At 43.1% G+C, this 20158-nt stretch overlaps 1 protein-coding gene and 1 long non-coding RNA gene across 2 annotated transcripts in view; both read left to right on the top strand.

Annotated features, from left to right (window-relative positions):
* The window catches only part of LOC132975169 (uncharacterized), a 97384-nt gene that overhangs the window by 67702 nt on the left and 9524 nt on the right, over window positions 1-20158 (top strand). The window lies entirely within an intron of this gene.
* Window positions 1-20158, top strand: part of golga4 (golgin A4) — a 31034-nt gene that overhangs the window by 1352 nt on the left and 9524 nt on the right. Inside the window, exons 2-18 of the mRNA XM_061039522.1 lie at window positions 552-635; window positions 2864-2965; window positions 6764-6832; window positions 6931-7257; window positions 8504-8551; window positions 8652-8708; window positions 8785-8883; window positions 9175-9325; window positions 9449-9639; window positions 11311-11394; window positions 12724-12871; window positions 12964-13142; window positions 13307-13405; window positions 13511-13666; window positions 14890-18623; window positions 19247-19368; window positions 19873-20003. Of these exons, the coding sequence (XP_060895505.1) occupies window positions 552-635; window positions 2864-2965; window positions 6764-6832; window positions 6931-7257; window positions 8504-8551; window positions 8652-8708; window positions 8785-8883; window positions 9175-9325; window positions 9449-9639; window positions 11311-11394; window positions 12724-12871; window positions 12964-13142; window positions 13307-13405; window positions 13511-13666; window positions 14890-18623; window positions 19247-19368; window positions 19873-20003 (5781 nt within the window). The remainder of the gene's footprint in view (window positions 1-551; window positions 636-2863; window positions 2966-6763; window positions 6833-6930; window positions 7258-8503; window positions 8552-8651; window positions 8709-8784; window positions 8884-9174; window positions 9326-9448; window positions 9640-11310; window positions 11395-12723; window positions 12872-12963; window positions 13143-13306; window positions 13406-13510; window positions 13667-14889; window positions 18624-19246; window positions 19369-19872; window positions 20004-20158) is intronic.

The following is a 20158-nucleotide window of genomic DNA, read 5'->3' as shown; positions in this document are numbered from 1 at the left end:
GAAGAGGTTTTTTATTTGGCAGAGGAAGTCATCGGATGGACAAACTCTGATTTGTTTTCATGTTCTAAAGCGTATCATGGCGGTGTGGTAGTCTTACACCGTCTCTGGGATATTCCGTTTGTGAGACGTGTACCAGTGGCATCTCAAGGAGGAGGGAATATGTGGCAATAATTTATATTTCTATATCATTATTGTAGACTTTGATATCAGTTTCAGCCCTCATTTTTCACAATGAGTGCGTATTATCAACGCTTTATATCTTCCAGTCCCTCCTGTTTGTTTTAGTCTTTTTTTGTTTTGTTTGAATTAGCTCGTTTTTCTTGTCGCACCGCAGAACGACACATGAGGTCATTCCTGCCTGTGGCCATCTGACTTTACAACTCCTCCCTGTGAGAGTCAGACACCCATTCTGTATCTGACCTGTGGACTTATTTCACTCCTATAAACCTAGTGTCTTTATGTAATTGTAACCCCCCTCTGGAGTTTAATAAAATACTTCAGATTCTTAAAAAAGGATCAGACTAATTATTTATCTTTATGTACTCTTACAGATGGGCGCAGGCGGTGGAGAACGGCGCAGTAGCCAGACCCCCAGCTTCAATCAGGATGGCTCGCCCTTGCCCAGTGACAGAGAGGTGAGAGAGGTTTCATCCAGCGGTCGACTTGTTTTTAACATCTTTGAACTCAAACTGCAGTTTGCTGAGATTTCTTCCCCCCCGCCCCCCCGCACAGCTTCTGTTCTAATTTGCCCCCACAGTCCCGTTTCTGTCGGACGTTCAAACCTGGCAGGTGTTTTGTTCTGCTTGATGCTTCCTTAATAACAAACCAGAATCTTTTTGATCGCTATGTGAAGCTGAAGTTAATCTGTGACCAAAGAGAGCTTTAAGCTAGAATCCTGAAACATGATCTACTTTCAAATCAATTTAAACATCCTTGACTCTCTGACTCAGACCGATCAAAATCTGATTATACGAGAAAAGACGTTGGAGATTATTCCTGACAGTTATTTCCTCAGCTGATAGAAGCTGTTCCACTCCTTCAGATAACACATGATGGTCCTTTTTGATTTCATAAAAACATATCTGCTGAAATAACATTTTGTTAATGATGTTTGATGTTGTCCAGAAATCAGCGGGGTGATTTCATTTTCTGCAGGTATGATTTTTTTTTTTAAGCTTTCCCTTCATTTAAGTGCATGTTTTAAAAAAGAGGATGATGATTAAAGATTTAAATCTGGGTTATTTTATTGCAAGATAGTCTTCTGTTTGGACTACAATTAATGTATTAACAATATAAATGTATTAACTGGTTAAATGAGACAATTAGCCCTTTTCAGGCCGCCGTTCCAAGCCTCAATATTTACGCCTCTGTGACGTTTTAACCTTCAATCTGAATGCTCTGTTGTTCTTTTGCGCTCTTTTTATTTTATTCTTTTATTTTCCCTTCCTTTTTTCTCACTCTTCTTCTCTGTCGTAGAATGAGCTAACAGAAATATTTATCCATGCCTGTATAGATGATGCACTTATAGGTAGATCTTCTATACAACTCATATACAAATGTATATATGCTCATTCTGACAGTTTATGTTGTTTTTCTTCAAAACTATCAAATAAAAAGTATTAAAAAAAAAAAAAAAATTAAATCTGAATGTTGTGGAAGCTTAACTGAGGGAGGAAGTGTTCCCTCCCTCTGTATCATCTTTGGAGGCCGTTACAGAGGCGTAACAGAGGTGAGATGGTTTCAGTGGGCGAGCTCAGCGCTGTGTGTGTGTGTGTGTGTGTGTGTGTGTGTGTGTGTGTGTGTGTGTGTGTGTGTGTGTGTGTGTGTGTGTGCGCATGTCTGACTGTGTGTGTATGTGGAGCTTCCTGAGACATAATAACGGCGTCTCAGAATCACAATGAGTGTACAAAGACGTGATGACGGCTGAGGAAACAGCGGTCTGAAAGGGGTTAATATTATATTCTATGTTCTATGCTCACAAACAGATTCTCTCCTGGATGCATTAGGGTTGGATATTTTATTTATTTATTGCGGTGAGCTGACCGTATTTCATTTTGTGTTTGAATAATTGATGTTTCCTCCTTCCTCTCTCTTTTTTTTTTTTTTTTTTTTTATCTCCGGTGATTTGTTGTGATATCCCCCCCCCCCCCCCCCCGCCGCCATGTGTAGATGTGCGATCTTACACAAGACGTCTTTGATTTATTAATCCAAGGTTGAGAGGTACCGACAGTAGCTGTAGGCCTGATGACGATGATGATGCAACACACGGTTAATACATCTGTGTTAGAGCTCACACATGGATGTTTACACTCTTCCCTGTTTGATCTCAGCTACTTTACTTATTCATGACACGATTTCTACATTTCAACACTGCAGAGCCCAAACTGGAGTACCGCAGAGCCCCCTTTTAGGTCAGGTTTTCTACTCTGTAATTTCCCCTTCAGCTGTAGAAACGTCTTTTACATCACACTGTGAGTGCGTCTTTATTTTCCACCTCACAAATCTCAAACACTTTGACATCCCTGAACGATTTCATTTAATTATTGGAGGGTGATTAAAATTTATTTTGGCTAATATTAAAACTTAATGACTTCAAGCAGGGACGTCAAACTGTCACTCATAACATAAATGTTTATTCAGTGTTTCACTTTACCGTTTTCTTGTTTTTATTCCTCCCCCATGCTGCTCTCTCTGCTCTCTCTCTCTCTCCATCCATCTCTCTCTCTCTCTCTGTGGACACTCCCTCCGGCGTTGTTTCACTCTCATGGTGTTGTTTTTTCTCATTGCTCTCTGTGTTCCTCTCCTTTCCCCCCCCTCCACCCCCCTTCCACCTGTCGTCCCGACACTGCACTGACGGGGTCAGGTGCTGGCCGGGATGATAGCAGAGCCCGCTTTTCTCTCTGAGTATACTATCTTTGCTCTGGACCATTCAAAACGACCCAAAACGGCCCAGGTAGCCAGTGTGGTGAGTTTGTCCTCACTTCCTGTCTGTTCCTCCTCATCTCTCTCCTCAGTCCTCGTCCTCCTCCTCCTCCTCCTCCTCCTCTTCTTGCCCCGTTCCTCCCTCCCGTCTCTCTTGCGCCTTTGGGGGAAGCGGTAGAGGACTGTGGCCCCGAGTAGGGACAGCTTGTTCCCTTGCTCTCTGTCTCCTGTTTCCTTTGGATTTAGCAAACAAGAAGGCATCTCATATCTAGGCTAACCCTGCATCCAATGGGAGTGATGGTTTTACACTGTGGGATAGAAGCTTGTGTGCTTTTTCCGTATGTTGGTTTATTGCCCTTCCTTTCAGTTGTTGTTGTTTCATAGAATTCAATATCGCCCTTAAAGGAATCCTCAGTTGCTTGCTTTATAGACCCTCAGCACCCTGTTTTTGTTGTTTGATGGCCTTTTTGTCCCTCTCCCCCCCCCCACAAGTCTGTTTATTTGAAGAGCTTACTTTTTTTTTTTTTTTTAAAGCTGCAGGAAAGATTTTCAAGCAGTTTATATGTTGAATTGTTTGTAACTCTTCCAAGTAAACAAACAGACCAAACTGTTGTGTTAGATCTCCTCGTGGAGCTCAAGATCGAGAGGATGTGTGTTCATGTGAGGAGGCAGTGAGAAAACTTAGAGGACATTAACATTTCAAGTGTTCGTCATCTGAGATAGAAACTGATCTACATTCATTTAGCTTTGTCTCTCTGTCTCTGTCGAAACATCTCATATGTTTTCACTGTAATTTAAAATATTTGTTGTTTGAGGTGATCGGGTTTTAGCAGCTCATGTCGTCATCTTCTTTAAAACTCTAGTGACAGAAGTATTCACAAGAACTATTTGATATTAAAGTGTCAGTAAGCAACACCTGGAAAAAAAACCTTCCGCCTCTCCCTCTGCTTTCTATCCCTCCGCTAAGCCCCGCCCACCAAATGATGCACCAATTAGACAAGCCAACCGGTTTCACTGCAAACAGTCTGTTCCATAGACTGAAAAATAAACACGGTCAAAGTCTCAGTGATGTCACCCATTGGTTTCTGAAGGCCTGTTTTGTCGACCTGTCCGAGGCGGTTGCCATATTACCCAGAATCCACCAGATACGTGTGCATGACGTCTCCTCTACGGCTCAATACACCCTCGTTCATCAACAACCACAGGCTGCTTTCTCAGAGCGCAGCACGGAGAAGCACGGTGCAGAGACAAAGGAGTTCTCGTGGTTATTACAGATTCACTCGCAGAAGCATGAGATAATATGGTGTACGAGATTTAAAACCGTTATCAAAAAACACACATAAGGTCGTTTTTCTGAACCTTCAAATCGGAGTGTTTTATTCTGAAATCGAACCGTTTGTTTTAACGTTGATTTGGAGTGTGACTTCCTGTCCCGCTCGATCTGCTCTCTGTGGTAAATTGATGCGCCGTGCTACGGCATAGGTACCTGGATTAGTGGTAACATATATACATGCTGCATTCAGGTGCTCCTCGGATGGTCCCAGTGATCGAGTTGGGATGTCGTTCCGACTTCAGTGTGTTCACTTGATTTCTGTTGGGAAAGTCAACAACAAAAAACAGCGTTGAAGCTACGAAGAAGGAGATCAGTGAAATGTTACTGTTACAAGTTAAATTTGAGCAAAAAGTTTATTTGTAATACATGAATTAATAAAAAATATCTTAACATTAACAAAACATATTTTGCCCCACATGTGATGACAATTCTGACGTCAAGTTGAGAAGTCGGGCACCTAATTCTCATCTGAGTTTCCGAGTTGTTGTTCTGACTCGATCAGGTGTTCATGTGCAATTTACAACTCGGAAACTCGTTTTTCCGATGTTTCCGACACCACATGAATGCAGCATTAACCTGGTTAGTTTTGACTTCTGTGAGTCAGGACCTTAAGGTGAAATAGTATATCTGGTTGATTACGATCTCTGGTCACCCCTACTTATAAATAGAATTACATTTAAACTTTATGAAATGTTTAATTAGACTTTAATCAAACAGGATATTCCTTAATGTTTCCCTTTGCAGACACTTCTTAAATCCAGACTATGGAGCCTGTCAGGGATTTAGTCAGGGGAATATGATTATCTCGCAGCTGCATTTAAATTTGTTTGTCACTTTCATCTCTTGTAATGAACTACACATATCTTTAATCCATCGTTATATCTTCGTCCTGTTCCATCTACATCTTACTCATTCTTATTGACACGACGTCCTCATAGAATATTATTTGCTTGATCTAATTACGCGCATCTCATCGAATTCAGTTTGTTGGTTTTGTCGCAGGAGGTACAAACCTGTTTCTCCGGCTTTGTTTGTCCAGTGCTTTACTCCAGGACTCTCTGCGTCCTCTTGGGATTAAGTCTTTGGTTGCCAGTGTTTGATTGAGGTGGTTTAGATGATGAGCAGCAGGATTTGGGATTACGAGCCGCTTTGAATTAGTCACTCATTTGTTGTTTTGTGGTAAGCAGAAAGTTTGGTGCATGGATGAGAATCAACAAAACATAGAGAGGGAACGGGTACGGCACGATGTGAAGACACTAAGCTCGTCACAATAACACAGTTTAAATCTTTATATGAATCTATAAAAAATCAAATGACAAAAAGAAAGAAAATTCAACATCCTTCATTCCTTCTTACACTCCCAAAAAGGAGTGTAAGAACTCCTACCCCTTTTTCAACGTTTTTTGACTGGTGAATAAATCTCATAATATCGGCGCATATCTGAAATAAAATTAGCCGATACCAACGGTCACTGGACACTCTAATATCGGCCGATATTATCGGCTGGTGGATTAATCGGTCGGGCTCTACCATCGATATTATCTTAAAAGTAACGGAGATGAAGTATAAAGAGTTTTGACATCTTAAGAAGAAAGAAGAAGGGAAAAAAGTCAGGTATGATGGGTTTCTACATTCAGTCCTTTAATCCTGTTTATTCAGATTAACCTGTGAGAATAAAGGTTATCAAGACTCATTATGTTTGAAGAAAAAGCTTGAATCTTTACCCGTCTGGATTGTATAACTTACAATAAAAGTAGAGTTTATTTAAATGATTATTTAGCATTTGTCTTCTCTGGCACACAAACTCGAGCAGACATTCAAACACATTTCCCTCCACACCTTTAAATGAAGGTCATGCTCTCCTCAACCCCCTCCATTAATTAATTCAAGCTCCTTTTATTCCTGCAACATCCACTGAAGGAGATCACAGAGGAAGCTAATTTAAGAACACTTCCACATGAAACAGGACAGAAAACGTTGAGAGTTTTTGAGTCATGCTCCAGAGGATTGAAGGATGGAAGGAAGGAAGGAGTAACTCGGGAGCTGGACGAGGGAGGAGAACATTTGCTTACTCTGATCCTTCTTCTAACAAGTCCACTAAACCAACTAAGCTGCTCAGTGTGTACTAAATTCAACTATCATGTGCTCTTGTAATACAGCTGCACACGGCACTGCCAAGCACCTTTTTTAATTCACAAACCGGCTCTCCTACTTGACTTTGACTTGTCTGTTTGTTCTGACCTCATGGCTGTTCTGTAGAGTCTAGTTTTAACCCTTTTTTGTTTGATGTTCTGTAGAGATGCCTTCTGTTATGTATTTAACCCCTCTGTTTTTTCCAAGTTGCATGAGGGTACCCCGTTGCCCCTGCATTGCTCCCAGCAATACTAATATTGCTCCCTCCAGAGTAATCAGGGAGAGCCACGCTGGGTGTGGATGACTAACTGGTCCAGGTCAAGTTCAAAGGCACAGTTTTTTCCTCTCTTCTCATAATGTCTTTTATATCTGCAGAGTGCTCCTAAAGGACCAGCTCGATCGCCCAGAGGAAGCATCAACGGGGACGGGAGTGCTTCTCCACTTGTACGTGCATCACCGCCTCTCCTGCAGCTCGTACTGAAATAGTGTCGCTCAGTCGTTTTGTGTGTTTTTAAATGTGCTTTGTTTGATGCTCCTAACAGAGAGAGGAGACGCAGTCCTTTGCCCAGAAACTGCAGCTCAAAGTTCCCTCCATGGAGTCGCTGATTCGCGGCGGTGCCAGTCGAGCGGAAAACCTCTTCCGCTCTCCCTCCAAAGACAACCTGACCCGGAGCTCGTCGCGCGACTCCCTGACACCTTTGGGAGAGAGCGACTCCCCGGGCGCGCCCACTTATGACCCTCCGTCGGATATCGAGAGCGAGGCCGAGGAGCCGCCGGGAACCGCGGAGACCCTCTCCAAAGAGCAGCTGGTGCACCGTCTGCTCCGAGTGGAGAGGAGTCTGGGGAAGTACAGAGGGAAGTACTCGGAGGTGAGAAGATTATCCACCTGTGTGGGGTAAAGCACTCAGCAATGCACATGTGGCTCAGTTGGTAGAGTCGTCGTCTTTCAGCCGGAAGGTTGAGGGTTCGATCCCCAGCTGGGCAACATGTCCGATTAGTTACTTCTAATGGATACATCAATGATGAATCTGTAGGTGTGACATGCAGTAGTCTGATGACTAGAAAAGTGCAAGTCCATTTACCATGTATGGCTATAACGCTACTTGAGCGGTGGCCTGTTTGACAACTCAATCTGAACATTTGATCATTACTAGAAAATTATGAACACAAAAAAAGACATGCTGCCTCTCACGCTTTTAAAGAACGACGTGTTGCCTGTTGGCATAATATGGTTGGACTTTTATTTTGAAGAGTCTTTTATTTTGACGTTGACATGTCAGCCTGCTGAATGTGACCAAATCCATACACCAATCCATACTGTAGACCCCACAGAGGCAATGTCGTGAGTAAATTGATAAATATTTCATATACTTGCACTTATAAGTTAAAGTTAAAAACATAATTTACATTTAAAGGTATTTTATTTGATGTGATTAAAACAAAATATTTACATGTATTTACACTGTGCAAAAGCAACATGTGGTCATCAAAAACGTTAAAATATTGTTTTTTGTGTGTTACAGTTTTCACTCTGTCTTTGTATGAAGATGTTACGAGCCACAGTAAACAGCGAGTAAAGCTAACTAGAACTCAAGTCATCTTCTTGCAAGGAAGAGTTTAGCTGGTTGGTTAACCTCAGCTTCTACGCTGTAGTGAAGACAACATAAACGATATAAAGCTTCAACTAGCAGGCTTTTGCACGATATAAACTGGACAAAAAGCTCCATCAACTACAGCTTCCTGTCACTGGTCAATACGTTTATTATAAATCCCTGTACGTTACAATATGTGAAAACGTATTTCAGACCTATCAGAGAGAGTGTGATGGTGATGTTATCAGGCAGGTAAAGGTGCTGAGGCTCTGGGAGGAGGCAGGATGTCTTGTCTGTCATGGCGGTTTGACACGGGCCGTTGCAAACATAAAATAAAGGATTTCTCTGGCTTTGATAACTTTTGGAAATATTTGAATGTTTATTCACTTGTTATTTGAAAGCTTTGTGCACAAAGGTGTGTGTGATACAAAAAGGTGGGCGTGTTATTAGTCTTCGATACGGCAATATGACGCTTTCAGAAAAGTCCTGCTTTAATGTTTCCTCCTCTTCTTCTTCTTCGCAGCTCGTTACTGCGTACCGAACCGTACAGCGAGACAAAGAAAAAACCCAGGTATCTTATTCTGACCGTCATGTTCGACGTGATGATTTAAATGAGAGAGTTTACCCTGAACTGATCAGGTATTCTCGTCTCTCTCCTTCCTCCCCCTCAGGTCATCCTCAGTCAGAGTCAAGACAAATCTCTGCGCAGGATAGGAGAGCTGCGGGAGGTATGACTCTGTGTGATTAATGTCACATCTGTCTTCCTGTTTCCATCTTTTTTTAAACCTATGAAATCATCTTTAGGAGCTGCAAATGGACCAGCAGGCAAAGAAACACCTGCAGGAGGAGTTTGATGCTGCCCTGGAGGAAAAAGATCAGATGATCACTGTTCTCCAAACACAGGTGAGGGTTTCTCTGACAGCTGCAGGGATGTTTTTTTGTTTTTAATTATGTGGGGGAAAGGCTGCAATTAAAGTATTGGGATTTGGAAGCAAGAGAAGCAAAGTAGGACTTAATCGTGTAGCGGAAATAAATATGTTTTTAAAATGATGGATTGCATGTATGGAGGCTTCACACAAAGAGCTACACATCAAGCTGGAAGGAACATGTCCCTCAATTATTATGCTGGTAAAAGTAACAGATTTTGCATCAGACGTTTACTTCTCTAACTCCATTCTGTCATCTTTCAAACAGGTTGCTCTGTTGAAGAAAAGAGCGAAGGGGGTCTCTGCTGGGGCGGTGCCACCTGAGGGAGATGCTGCTCAATCAGAAGATTCTTCAGACTCCAGGTCTTCCATGCAAAGTCCTTCAAAGGAGGACGGAGCAGATCCTGAAGTTACTGAGGGTAAGTTCATTTTATTCTGAAAAATATTTAAAATATTTAAAATATTAATGAATGAGACTCATTGAGCATGTCCTCTATTTATGTGTCATGTTGTGTTAATTGCACTGTCCTTTTTCTGGCCAGCAGAGGGCAGCAGTGATCCCACCAAACTCATGGAGGGGCTGCAGAAGAGAGTGAAGCGGCAGGAGAACCTTCTGCAGAAATGCAAAGAAGTGATGCGCACACACAAAGAGCGCAGCGCCCAGCTGGGAACCGAGAACGAAACTCTGCAGGAGCAGCTGCAGGAGAGGCTGCAGGAGCTCGAGAAGACGAAGGTGGCTCAACGTTTTTTGTTTATGCAGCGATGATACTGAAGGGTGGACCGTGGTTTCATACATTTTTTGATTATATATGCAGAATCAGAAGATGGTGAAAAGCAATTTCTTGAAGACAGATACTCACTAGATATCGTCGGGTAGTAATTTCAAAGAGATTGGATAAAATGCAGCTGGGCTGACGTGCAGCAAATTACTGAAATGTTTGTTTAAGGTCGTTAATGTTGTGCTCAAAATGTCAGCCACAGTCGTTCCGGTCCACTGATAATGGGAGTCCATTATCTCTGTGACACTGTGGTCCACTGTGGTTCTCAGAGTCCCAACATCCAAACTCTGTGGCCCGGCTCCAGAACGAGTGACCATGTCAGCGTGACTCGACTGAAACCATTGTTTTCATTGATTCCAAAACATTTTGCTCCACTGGTATGATCAGGCTTGTTCAGCTCGTCCGTCTGTAGCTGTTCTGAAGTTTTGCAGCGTCTGATAACAACAGTTTGTTGTTACAAAGACATTTGCTTTGACATTTGACATTTTCAGCTTGTCTGATAAGCTGTTTGAGGGCTTCATTAACAAAATGAGTGGTCCCTAACCCTATACATTGTATTTACAATGGCAGAGATTCAAGAAGGGGACAAAGATTTACCCTGAGGTGTGAGAATGTGTCCCAGAAATGTTACCTCTTGTGAGACAAACTGGAGTTTGCTCAGTGATTCTTTGTGGCCTTCTTGACACAGATGTTTCAACAGAGCATGATTGTCCGTTTAGCTCTGCTCCTTTGTGGGGGAGCAGATGAGAAGATCATCCACATACTGCAATAGGGCCGACCCACCGGTCAGATCTAGAGTGGACAGACTACGAGACAAAGCTGCTTTGTACAGTGATGGAGAGGAAGTGAGAATGTGTATCTCTCCCCATCAAACAAAGGGAAGATAATTTCACCAAGTGTCCTTTTCTATTACAAAACATCAGTTTCTGTAATTAGCAACACTAACAGTAATTTTCAGTAGACACATATATTTCCCATGACACTGTAAGCGTATGCGGGTCATTTTTGAGTCTAGTCTGCCCCATGTTTGGGAAAAGGGTGTTTCCTGCGTCAGGAAAAGCAAAGGTTAACAGGCGTGTAGACCTCTTAAGCAGCATGAAGGCATCCTGGAACTGCTGGGCGGGCTGTGCTCATCCCCGGCCTCAGACAGATATCCCATAAAACAGACCATCTGTCTCTGATTCCAGACGTACAACTCAGGTTTACAGTCTGGTTGATGTTGGGAATTTTTCTGAAGTTGCCTTTTTGTAAATGTGAAGTTAAATCATAACTCTTCAAACTGACCTTATTTGTTTATTTTTGATATCTGAATACTCTTCATCCTAAGAGAAACATGCCTTGTTTCCCTCAGAAGTAAAGTCTTCAGCATTTCATGTTTAGTAACCACTTGTTGTTTCTCAGTGGTGGCACAGCGTCATCACTGCTACATGCCGCTGGGCTGTAATTTGGGTCGACTTGTTGGTTTAGCCGGGCTTGTATACACTCTCTGGTTATTTGGTTTGTGGGCGAGGCATCCTGGGTGGTGCAGAAAACATCTGATGTTGTCAAACACAGAAGTGTTTACATCGCATGAATCTCAAAATCACAAAAGCCTGAGCACTCATTTGTCTTTGTTGTGTTCATAGGAGCTTCACACGACAGAGAAGACGAAGCTGATCACTCAGCTGCGAGATGCAAAGAATCTCATCGAGCAGCTGGAGCAGGACAAGGTGAGTGAGGATGGCGTCACATTGAATAAAAAGCTCCGTCAGGTTCACTTTGTTTTAGAAAACTTGACATGTTTTTTTTCTTTACTGCTGAGTTAAGAAGTCTGGCACCTTCAAGTCCCACATTGTTCCCCTTAACCTTTGACCCCGACCCTGCAGGATGGACAACAAGTCATTAGATCTGTGTGAGGAATGTCAAAAGCACTTCAAGTCAAACACAGTAAAAAAGCACAAGGCATCGAGTGTTGAGTTTCAAATTAACAGTTTGAATTTTTAGGACCGGTTTCTTTCTATTGAACCAGGAGAAAAACTCATTGAGATAAAAGTCCCAATGAAACAGAACTTTAAGAGTATCTCACCGCCGCGTTTTGATGTATTTCCGTCTGAAACAGGGTAGAACCAATCACAAAATAGAAGGCGGGACATAACGTCGGGATGAATCTGATAGTATGGTTAGCTTTGACAGAGCATTTTAACCTCCCTGAGTGCAGGATGAGTGATCAGACATTTGATTCACTGATTTAGATGTAAAAACACTCAGATAATGTTTTATTGAAATATATTTGGCAGATAAATTAAACACAGCAACACTGGATTAAAAGCGGAAAAAAATATTTTTAATTTCATGGACACTTAAATCTCTTTCTCAAGAGTGTCCTGGTAAAGACAGGCAGCAACACAGGTGACGACGTTTCTTGCAAACAACTAGCAGTCGTACTTACAAACACAATATAAGACACATGAAAACATCGAAAGACATCAAATAACAAGTCAATCAGCAAATCGTGGAACTCTAAGGATCAGAGTTCTTCCCTCTCTTGCAGAGTTCAGGGATTTTAGCCATTTTGTTTTTTAATTTATTCAACTTATGGACTTAACTTAATGGATCTCAGTGCTTTTTGTAATCGATTTTAATTGTTTGTTGTTGTTTTACTGTGCTTGTAATCTCACCGGCATTTGAAATGAGGGAAACCTCAGTGTCATTTTCGAGGAATAAATAAATAAAGGTTTGAAATATTAGTAGTAGTAGTAGTAGTATTAATATATATTTGTAGTCTAGATCGACTACAATCATAAATATATCAGGCAGAGAAAACCAACAGCCAGATGTGTCTGCATCACATCCTCTTAGAAGCATCCAATGAGAGCAGCTCGTTAAGTTTCAGGTCTTTATTTCAATTTACCAAGCAAAGAAAGCAGCAAAATTTAACGCCTTCTCCTCAGTTCAGTTGTCCCCCTTTGACTGATGGAGGTCTGAACGAAGTGTACCTTAAATAGAACATCCTGGAGTTAAAAGGAGGATTAAGGTTGTTATGCCGCTGTCTTTTTCAGGGAATGGTCATTGCTGAGACAAAGCGACAGATGCACGAGACTCTGGAAATGAAAGAGGAGGAGGTGGCACAGCTCCGCTCCAGGCTCCAGCAGACGACCACTCAGAAGGAAGAAATACAGGAGCAGAAAGAAAGGGCCGAGAAATCCGGTCAGTGAAATCCACTTCTGTAAGAACACAGGGAACAGGAATGTTTTGACTACATGTGTTAATGACGTGTTGTTTCTTTTCTTTTTCTAAAGCATTTGAAGAACTTGAGCGGGCGCTGGGTGTAGCTCAGAGGGCGGAGGAGGCCAAAAAACAGCTGCAGGTTCAGCTGGAGGAGCAACTGAGAGAAGTTGAGAGGGCGAGTGAGGAGGAGAGGAAGAGTCTGCAGCAGGAACTCACGCGCGTCAAACAGGAAGTCGTCACCATCATGAAGGTCAGCTGCTGAAAACTCATCATTTAGAGAAGACGTTTTGATACTTTAACCTTACTGCACTGACAGAAAGTCATCTTTACTTTGTGTCTTAGATCTTTTCATTTTTGTTTGTGGACATCTTTAAAACACAGCACATTTATGATTTCTATTATTAATATTATTAGAAATCATCCGAGGAAACTGTCGCCAATCTGGAAAAGTTCCACAGTGAAGCTTTGGCGGCTAAAGAAGAAGAGACGTGCGCCAGAATCAGCAAAGCCGTGGTACGCGCCTAAAGGGCTTACACTCATTTAATTTCATAACAAAATCAAGTGTATCAAATAGAAATAAATATCTCTCTTTTTAAATTCTTGTGTTTGTGTCTTTAGGAACAATGCAAAGAGGAGTTCGCACAGTTGGGTCAGGAGCGAGATCAGCAGGCCTCTCTGGCTCTGGAGGATGTGGAGCTGCAGAAAACGGCTCTGAGGAGTGAAGCCGACAACAAAGTGAAAGACATACAGCTGGAGCTGGAAGCTGCAAACACTGTGAGTCACTTTTACAACTGCTTTTAACTAAAATGTATCTAATATGCTAATGTTGGACGTATAGATTTGGACTGACTGAAGGCTTTGCGGCTGAAAGATTTGTTTATTTTCATGTTAGATTATGAACAAAATTAAGAATTGAATTTACTGAGTTGTGTGTTTGTTTGAATGTCTGCAAGTCCGAGTCATGACGGACTCACAAACAGGAGGGAAAAAATAAAAATCATACTCCCCATTTACTGTGTTGGTGTTTTCACACATGCACTCTGGAAAAATTCCCAAATTTTTTGGGATGAGCTGCACAAGTGAATGTAAATTGTCAAGTGTTTCCCCCCCTCGACTTCACCTAGAATTTTCTGAGTGGTCTGGGGTGATGTCATTAATATCACACTACCAGTGAGATCTTCATGTTCATAAAAAATCAGACTCTTTTCTGCTTGCAATTGCATTCTTTACCACTTACCCTGTGATCATGTTCATGCATGCAATTACACTTAGCATTAATATGAAGGCAAAAAAACGTCATTAATGTGTCGGACTCTTTGCTGCTTGATGTGGTCGTTGTAATTTCATGAAGGCCTTGCATGGAGGGACGGAGCGATAGCAGGCTGGGAAGCTGTTGTCATGCTTCTTAGTGGTTCTTTATTCATTTATTATTTATTCTGGTGTTCTCGGCTCTGCAGCTTTTACAGATAAACTTGTTTTATTAATTGTACGATTTGAACTGGCGCACTTAGGCATCTCAGCACTTTTAGCCATGTACTGTGCATTTGCACTTCGTGTGTTTTATGCATTGTCTATGGACTCTCCCTGCAGCTAAATTTACCTACAAGTAAAACTTAAGTAACCTGAACCTGACTTTGTTGCTCCATCCACAATTACCTCTTTAACCTTTTTAGTCTGCCTCCTCGGGTTCTCCCCCCTTCCTGTCCGACATGTATAGCCTCCTTCTGTGAGATGTAGATCTAGTATTTTCAGGAGTGCATGTGTGAAAACGGCTTGTGAGAGAATGCATGACTCATAAGTTTGAACTCCTTTTTACACATTTGAGCCTCATTTATAGAAGAGCATTTAACTTTTGTTGTTGCATCTTAATATATTGAACACATTGATAAATTGTGCTGCAGTGGTGTTGTCTTATATTTTTAAAATGAAAGCATCTTCTGATTCAGTGTTTTGACTTCCATAGCATAATCTGATACCCTGCATTTATCTGATTGCAGAGAATAATGGAGCTCGAGAGCTCGCTGGAGGAGATCTCACAGGACGGATCAAGTCAGTCCCGTGAACTTTCCAGTCAGCTGGCCGAGCTGAAGGAAAAACACGAAGAGCAAATCTCTGCATTAGAGCGAAAGCACCAGGAGCAGCTGGAAAAGCACAAGGGCGCCCTGACCCAGCAGCAACATAACGCGGACCTTGAGGAGCTGAAGGAAAAACACAGAGCTGAAGTGGAGACCCTTCTGAAAGATAAAGAACTGCAGTTCCAAGCACACGTCCAGGACATGAATCAGAAAACTTTAGAGAAGCTGGAGGCAGAGCAGGCAGAGCTGGAGGCAGTTTCCGCTGAACTTTCTGAGGCTCTGAAGAGTAAACAACTTCTCGAGGAGAGATTGGTGGCAGCTGAAGATTCTCACAGCTTAGCGCAACAGGAGCATGAGAAGAGGCTTCAAGATCTGGAGGCAAAGCACAATTTACAGCTTTCACATATTAAACAGGAACACGAGCAGTCACTGGGAGGTGTGGAGAAAACTCTGAAGGAGGAACTCAATGCAATTAAGATTGTTGTGAGGGAAAAGCAAAAGGAGAATGAAGATCTGATCCTGAGAGAAAAACTACTACAAGAGGAATCAAATTCTGCTGTGCAAGAATTAAATGTCAAAGTTAAGCAATTAGAGGAGCTGCAGCAGCGTTTATCACAATCCCAGCTGGATGACGAGAGCTTCAAGGAAGCTAACTCGCAGCTGAGTAAGATGTCCGAGGAGCTTGATCGGTGTAAGAAGGAATTGACGGATGTGGGGCGTCTGTTGGAAGAGGCAAAGAGTGATTGTCAACAAAAAGAGAAGTCGCTTCAAGAACTGGAGCAGCAGTTGCAACAGAGCAAGAATGAGCTCTCGGAACAGGAGAAGACTTTCACTGCCGACCTGAACGCCAAGCGAGAGGAGCAAACGCGCCTCCAGAAACAGCTGGAGGACGAGAAAGCTGCCCACGAGAAGAAGTTGAAAAACACTGTGACAGAGATGGAATCCAAGCTGAAATCACAGGAGACAAAAATGGAAAAGTTCAAGCAGAAGGCCAAAGACATGCACGAGAATTTTAAGAAAAAGCTGCAACAGAATGAAGAGACCCTGAAGAAGGAGATCGCAAAGAAGGACAAGGAGCTTCAGAAGAAAGAGCAGCAGGTTCAGGAGAAGCTCGTGGAGATGTCTCAAAGCTCCCAGGGCCTCAGCAGTGCGATGTCGGAGCTGCAGGCAAACCACAAGGAAGAACTGGAGAAGCTTCACGACGCCCATAAGCATGAGATGGAAGAGCTGGAGCATCGCTGGCAGGAGAAGTTAGGACAACAGGAGGAGGAATTAACAGAGAAACACTCGCAACTTCTGCAGGACAAAGCTCAAGAGGTGGAGGACATTTCTCAGCGACTGAACAGAAGCAAAGAGGAGAACGAGCAGGTGTTGTGTGATATCAAACTTTTGAAGGAGGAGCTGTCGATCAGAGAAACCACGGTGCAGAAGCTGCAGGAGGAGCTCAACGGAGCGGCGGTTAAGCTTGAAAGTTTGTCTCAGGGCGAAGCGATGCTCAAGGAGCAACTGGAGTCTGTGGAGAGGAACCTGAACCAGGCTCTGAACGAGAGAAACTCCCTCCAAGACGTGCTGAACACGACAAGGGAGGAGAGCAGAGAGAAGTTAAAGACCTTGTCGGAGAAGCTGGAGGAAACGGAGAGGCAGCTTGAGGCGGCGGAAGGCTCTAAATGTAAGGAAAGCGAGGACCTGCAGAGGAAATTCAAGGAAACTGCCGGTCAACTGCAAGCCAAGGAGGCGGAGTTTCAGCAGCAGCTAATCATGATGAGAAACCAAATGGAGCATCACTGTAAGGAGGTTCAGTCTAAGGTGGATTTTGGATCGGATGAACTGTGTCAGAGGGTTGAATGTAGGATGAATGAGCTGAAAGATAAACTGATCTGTAATCAGAAGAAGGTAGGGCATCTAAAAAACACTATCCTCATGAAAACAGACAGAATTTGCACTTTAGAGGAGAATCTCCGGCAGCAGACGGAGCAGAATAAGAATCTATGCATTTCTTTAGAGCAGGCGACGGCTCAGGTAAACGCTCACGCCGAGCAAATCAAAGCCTTAACGCAGGAGAAGGAGGATCTCTCTCAGTCTATCAGTGAGAAAGTTCTGAAGCTTGAGGAGCTGAGTGAAGCAAACAGCATCATGTCCAAAAGTATGAAAACAAACGAGGCCGATGTCAGCAACTTAGAGAGCATCATCGGCGACTTGAAAAATCAGCTAGCAAGTAGCATAGCAGAGAAGGAGGAAGCCATAAACAAGCTGAACCAGCAGTATCAGGAGGAGAGGCGACAAACGAAAGAGACGATGGAGAGATTGGAGCAGGAGAGAAAGTCCGCTTTGGAGGAGGCAGATGCTCTCAGAAAGAGCGAAAACGCTGTCAGGTCTCTGCAGATCAGGATCGACGAGCTGGAGCGAGAAGTCTCCGCGAAAGACGACGCTCTGCAAAGGCTGAGAGCCAATATTGACAATCAGTCCATCAGCAAGTCTGAGATGGACCAGGTGTTGAGCGAGAAGGAGCAGAAGGTGAGCGGACTCACCTCGGAGCTGGAGGGTTGCATCAGTCGACTCGGCGAGCTTCAGGAGCAGATAGCCTTAAAGACGAAGGAGTGCGAGCAACTCACAGCCGACCTCAAACAGCAACACAGCATCAGGGAGAACGAGAAGCGAGAGTTGGTGGAGCAGCTGCAGCAGAGCCGGCAGCAGTGCACGCAGAGCGGCGATCTGGAGCAGGAGATGGTAGAAAAACTGCACTCCCTCGAGGAAGACAACCAAAAGTGTAAGCACAAGCTCGAAAGTCAGAGGGAGGAATTTGAGAAGGCGAAAGACGAGATCCTGAAGAGCAAAGAGGAGAGTCTGAAGGAAACCGAGGAGAGGTTATCCGCAGAGAGCGCTCGGAAAGTGTCGGAGCTGAAGAAGAAAGCCGAGCAGAAAATCGGTCAGATTAAAAAACAGCTGACGTCGCAGCTGGAGGAAAAAGAGCAGTCGATCAAGGCTCTTCAGACCGTCCTGGAGGAACTCAAGAGCAATGAAACTTCAGGAAAACAAACATTAGAAGAGAAAACGAAAGCATTCGAGGACACTCTCGTCAAGCTGCAGGAAGAGCAGGAGAAACAAATCGAACAGATTGTGAGTAAAGAGCGGCTCGAGAGGGAAAAGTCTTTAGAGGAGCTGAAAAGAGAATACGAAGGGAAGTTGTCGACACTTCAGAGGGATGCAGCGCAGCGAGGGGAGCTCAAAGAAACAGAAGAAGCGCTGCAAAACATCCAGGCGAAACTTAAAGAAGCCGAGGAGCAGAACGGAAACCTTCTGGCAGAAATAAATCGTCTGAAAGAAGAAATCGGCGAGAAGGACGCCCAGATCGATCAGCATCAGGCGGCCATCAAGCTGGTCCAAAATTCATCGGAAAGTGAGATGATAGTGGAACACAACAGCATACAGCAAACCCGGAGCTCGATGGAAAACCACTCCATGATGCATGAAGAAGTGGACGGAGATGCTCTGGAGACCCTGAAGAACAATCTGAGTCAGGTGAAGAACGAGAAAGATAAAATCCAGAAGGACTTCACCAGGCTGCAGAAAGACATACGATCTCTGAGGAAGGAGCACGAGCAGGACCTGGAGCACATGAAGAAGGAGCTGTTGGAGGAGAACGAGAAGAGGATGAAGTGAGTTGATGAGGCGACACTGATGATAGTTATGATTTTTAAAGGTCACATATTATGCAAAATAAACTTAAGCATGTTCCTCTAACTCTAATATGTTTCTCTAGTCTGTCTACAAACCCCCCAATTATGAGAAAAGTCCATCCACTGTGTCTTTAGCCGGCTCCACTTTTCAGAAAATGTGTGCTCAAACAGGCTGTTTAGAGATTTTCCCTTCATGACATCACAAAGGGCAGTAGCCCCTCCCCCAGGTGGGTGACACTCCCACAGCTAGGTGTTTGTTCTGCCCTCTGAATCTGCCTTCTCACAGTAAACAATAGTACATGGAGCGAGAAAGACTGAGTACACCCAAGCCCTTCCAGCGAGGGGGCGTGTTCAGACACAGCTCATTTACATATTTAAAGGTACAGACACAGAAACAGCCTGTTCTGAGCAGGGCTGAAATAGAGGGGTTTATAGGCATGATCAAATACAGTAGAAACTTGTCGAAAAGACGGATAATATGTGACCTTTAAGCCAAAAATAATAAATTGCAATGATATACAATACATTTCTGAAAATAAAAAACACATTGTTGGTGTTCAGACTAATCTATAAATATTCCCTTTACTAATCTGTTATTACAGACTGGAGTTGGAAGATGTGGAAATGAAGCACAATTCTGCTCTCAAGCAGTTAATGAGGGAGTTTAACACCCAAATGGCCTTGAAGGAGAAGGAGCTTGACACAGGAGTGAAGGAGACTATCGGTGAGGCTTCATTCAACACATTCAACTTGTCGGAAATTTGTAGTGATGCACTGCAACAACTCAAAGCTCACCGGGTGTTTTCCTCCAATTTCTACACGGGCTAAAATTAGAGTTTTTGTTTTGTGTATATTACAGTACGATGCTGTAAGGGATTAAAATAATCATCTTTTGTTGTGGGGAAATCTTGTCGCCTGCTTGTGTTTTAAGCTTCCCAACAACTTCCATCAAATCAAAGTCATATGATTAACCATCATGTACAACAGTAGGGTGGGATTACTACATGGAAACACGTTTTTTTAACACAGGGTGGAACAAAATGAAGGGATCATTACATTTGGAAACAGTGCGTCCGAAGTGTTTCCTTGTTTCCTCTGTGGTTAAATCCTGATTCATTACAGATGGGATGTGTCTGAGTGGTTTCGGAATATGACTTTGGTTAATTTAGTTTTCTTTTTTTTTTGTGTGCTAACGCTGGCTTTGCCCTTTCCCTTTTCCTTGACACAGCCAAAGCCCAGAGTGTGGAAGCAGAGCTCCTCAGCATCCACCGTGAAGAAGCGAGTCAGCTGAAGAAGCTGATCACCCAGAAGGAGGATGATTTGCACAGAACTGTTCAGAAATATGAACAGGTTTTACAGGTAAATCGACAAAGCTTTAACATATATTTACTAAACTCAGATCCTCAGATTAGGGACGGTTGGTGGCTTGGACAAAGTTTCTTCCCTTTATTGTATTACAACATCATTAAGGGCTGGAAATAAAACAATGACATGATGGAGGGATTCGACCGACA

Source organism: Labrus mixtus, chromosome 6 (assembly GCF_963584025.1).
Source record: "Labrus mixtus chromosome 6, fLabMix1.1, whole genome shotgun sequence".
Classification (NCBI taxonomy): domain Eukaryota; kingdom Metazoa; phylum Chordata; class Actinopteri; order Labriformes; family Labridae; genus Labrus; species Labrus mixtus.
The sequence above is the reverse complement of the archived record's forward strand: the minus strand, read 5'-3'. Positions and strand labels throughout refer to the sequence as shown.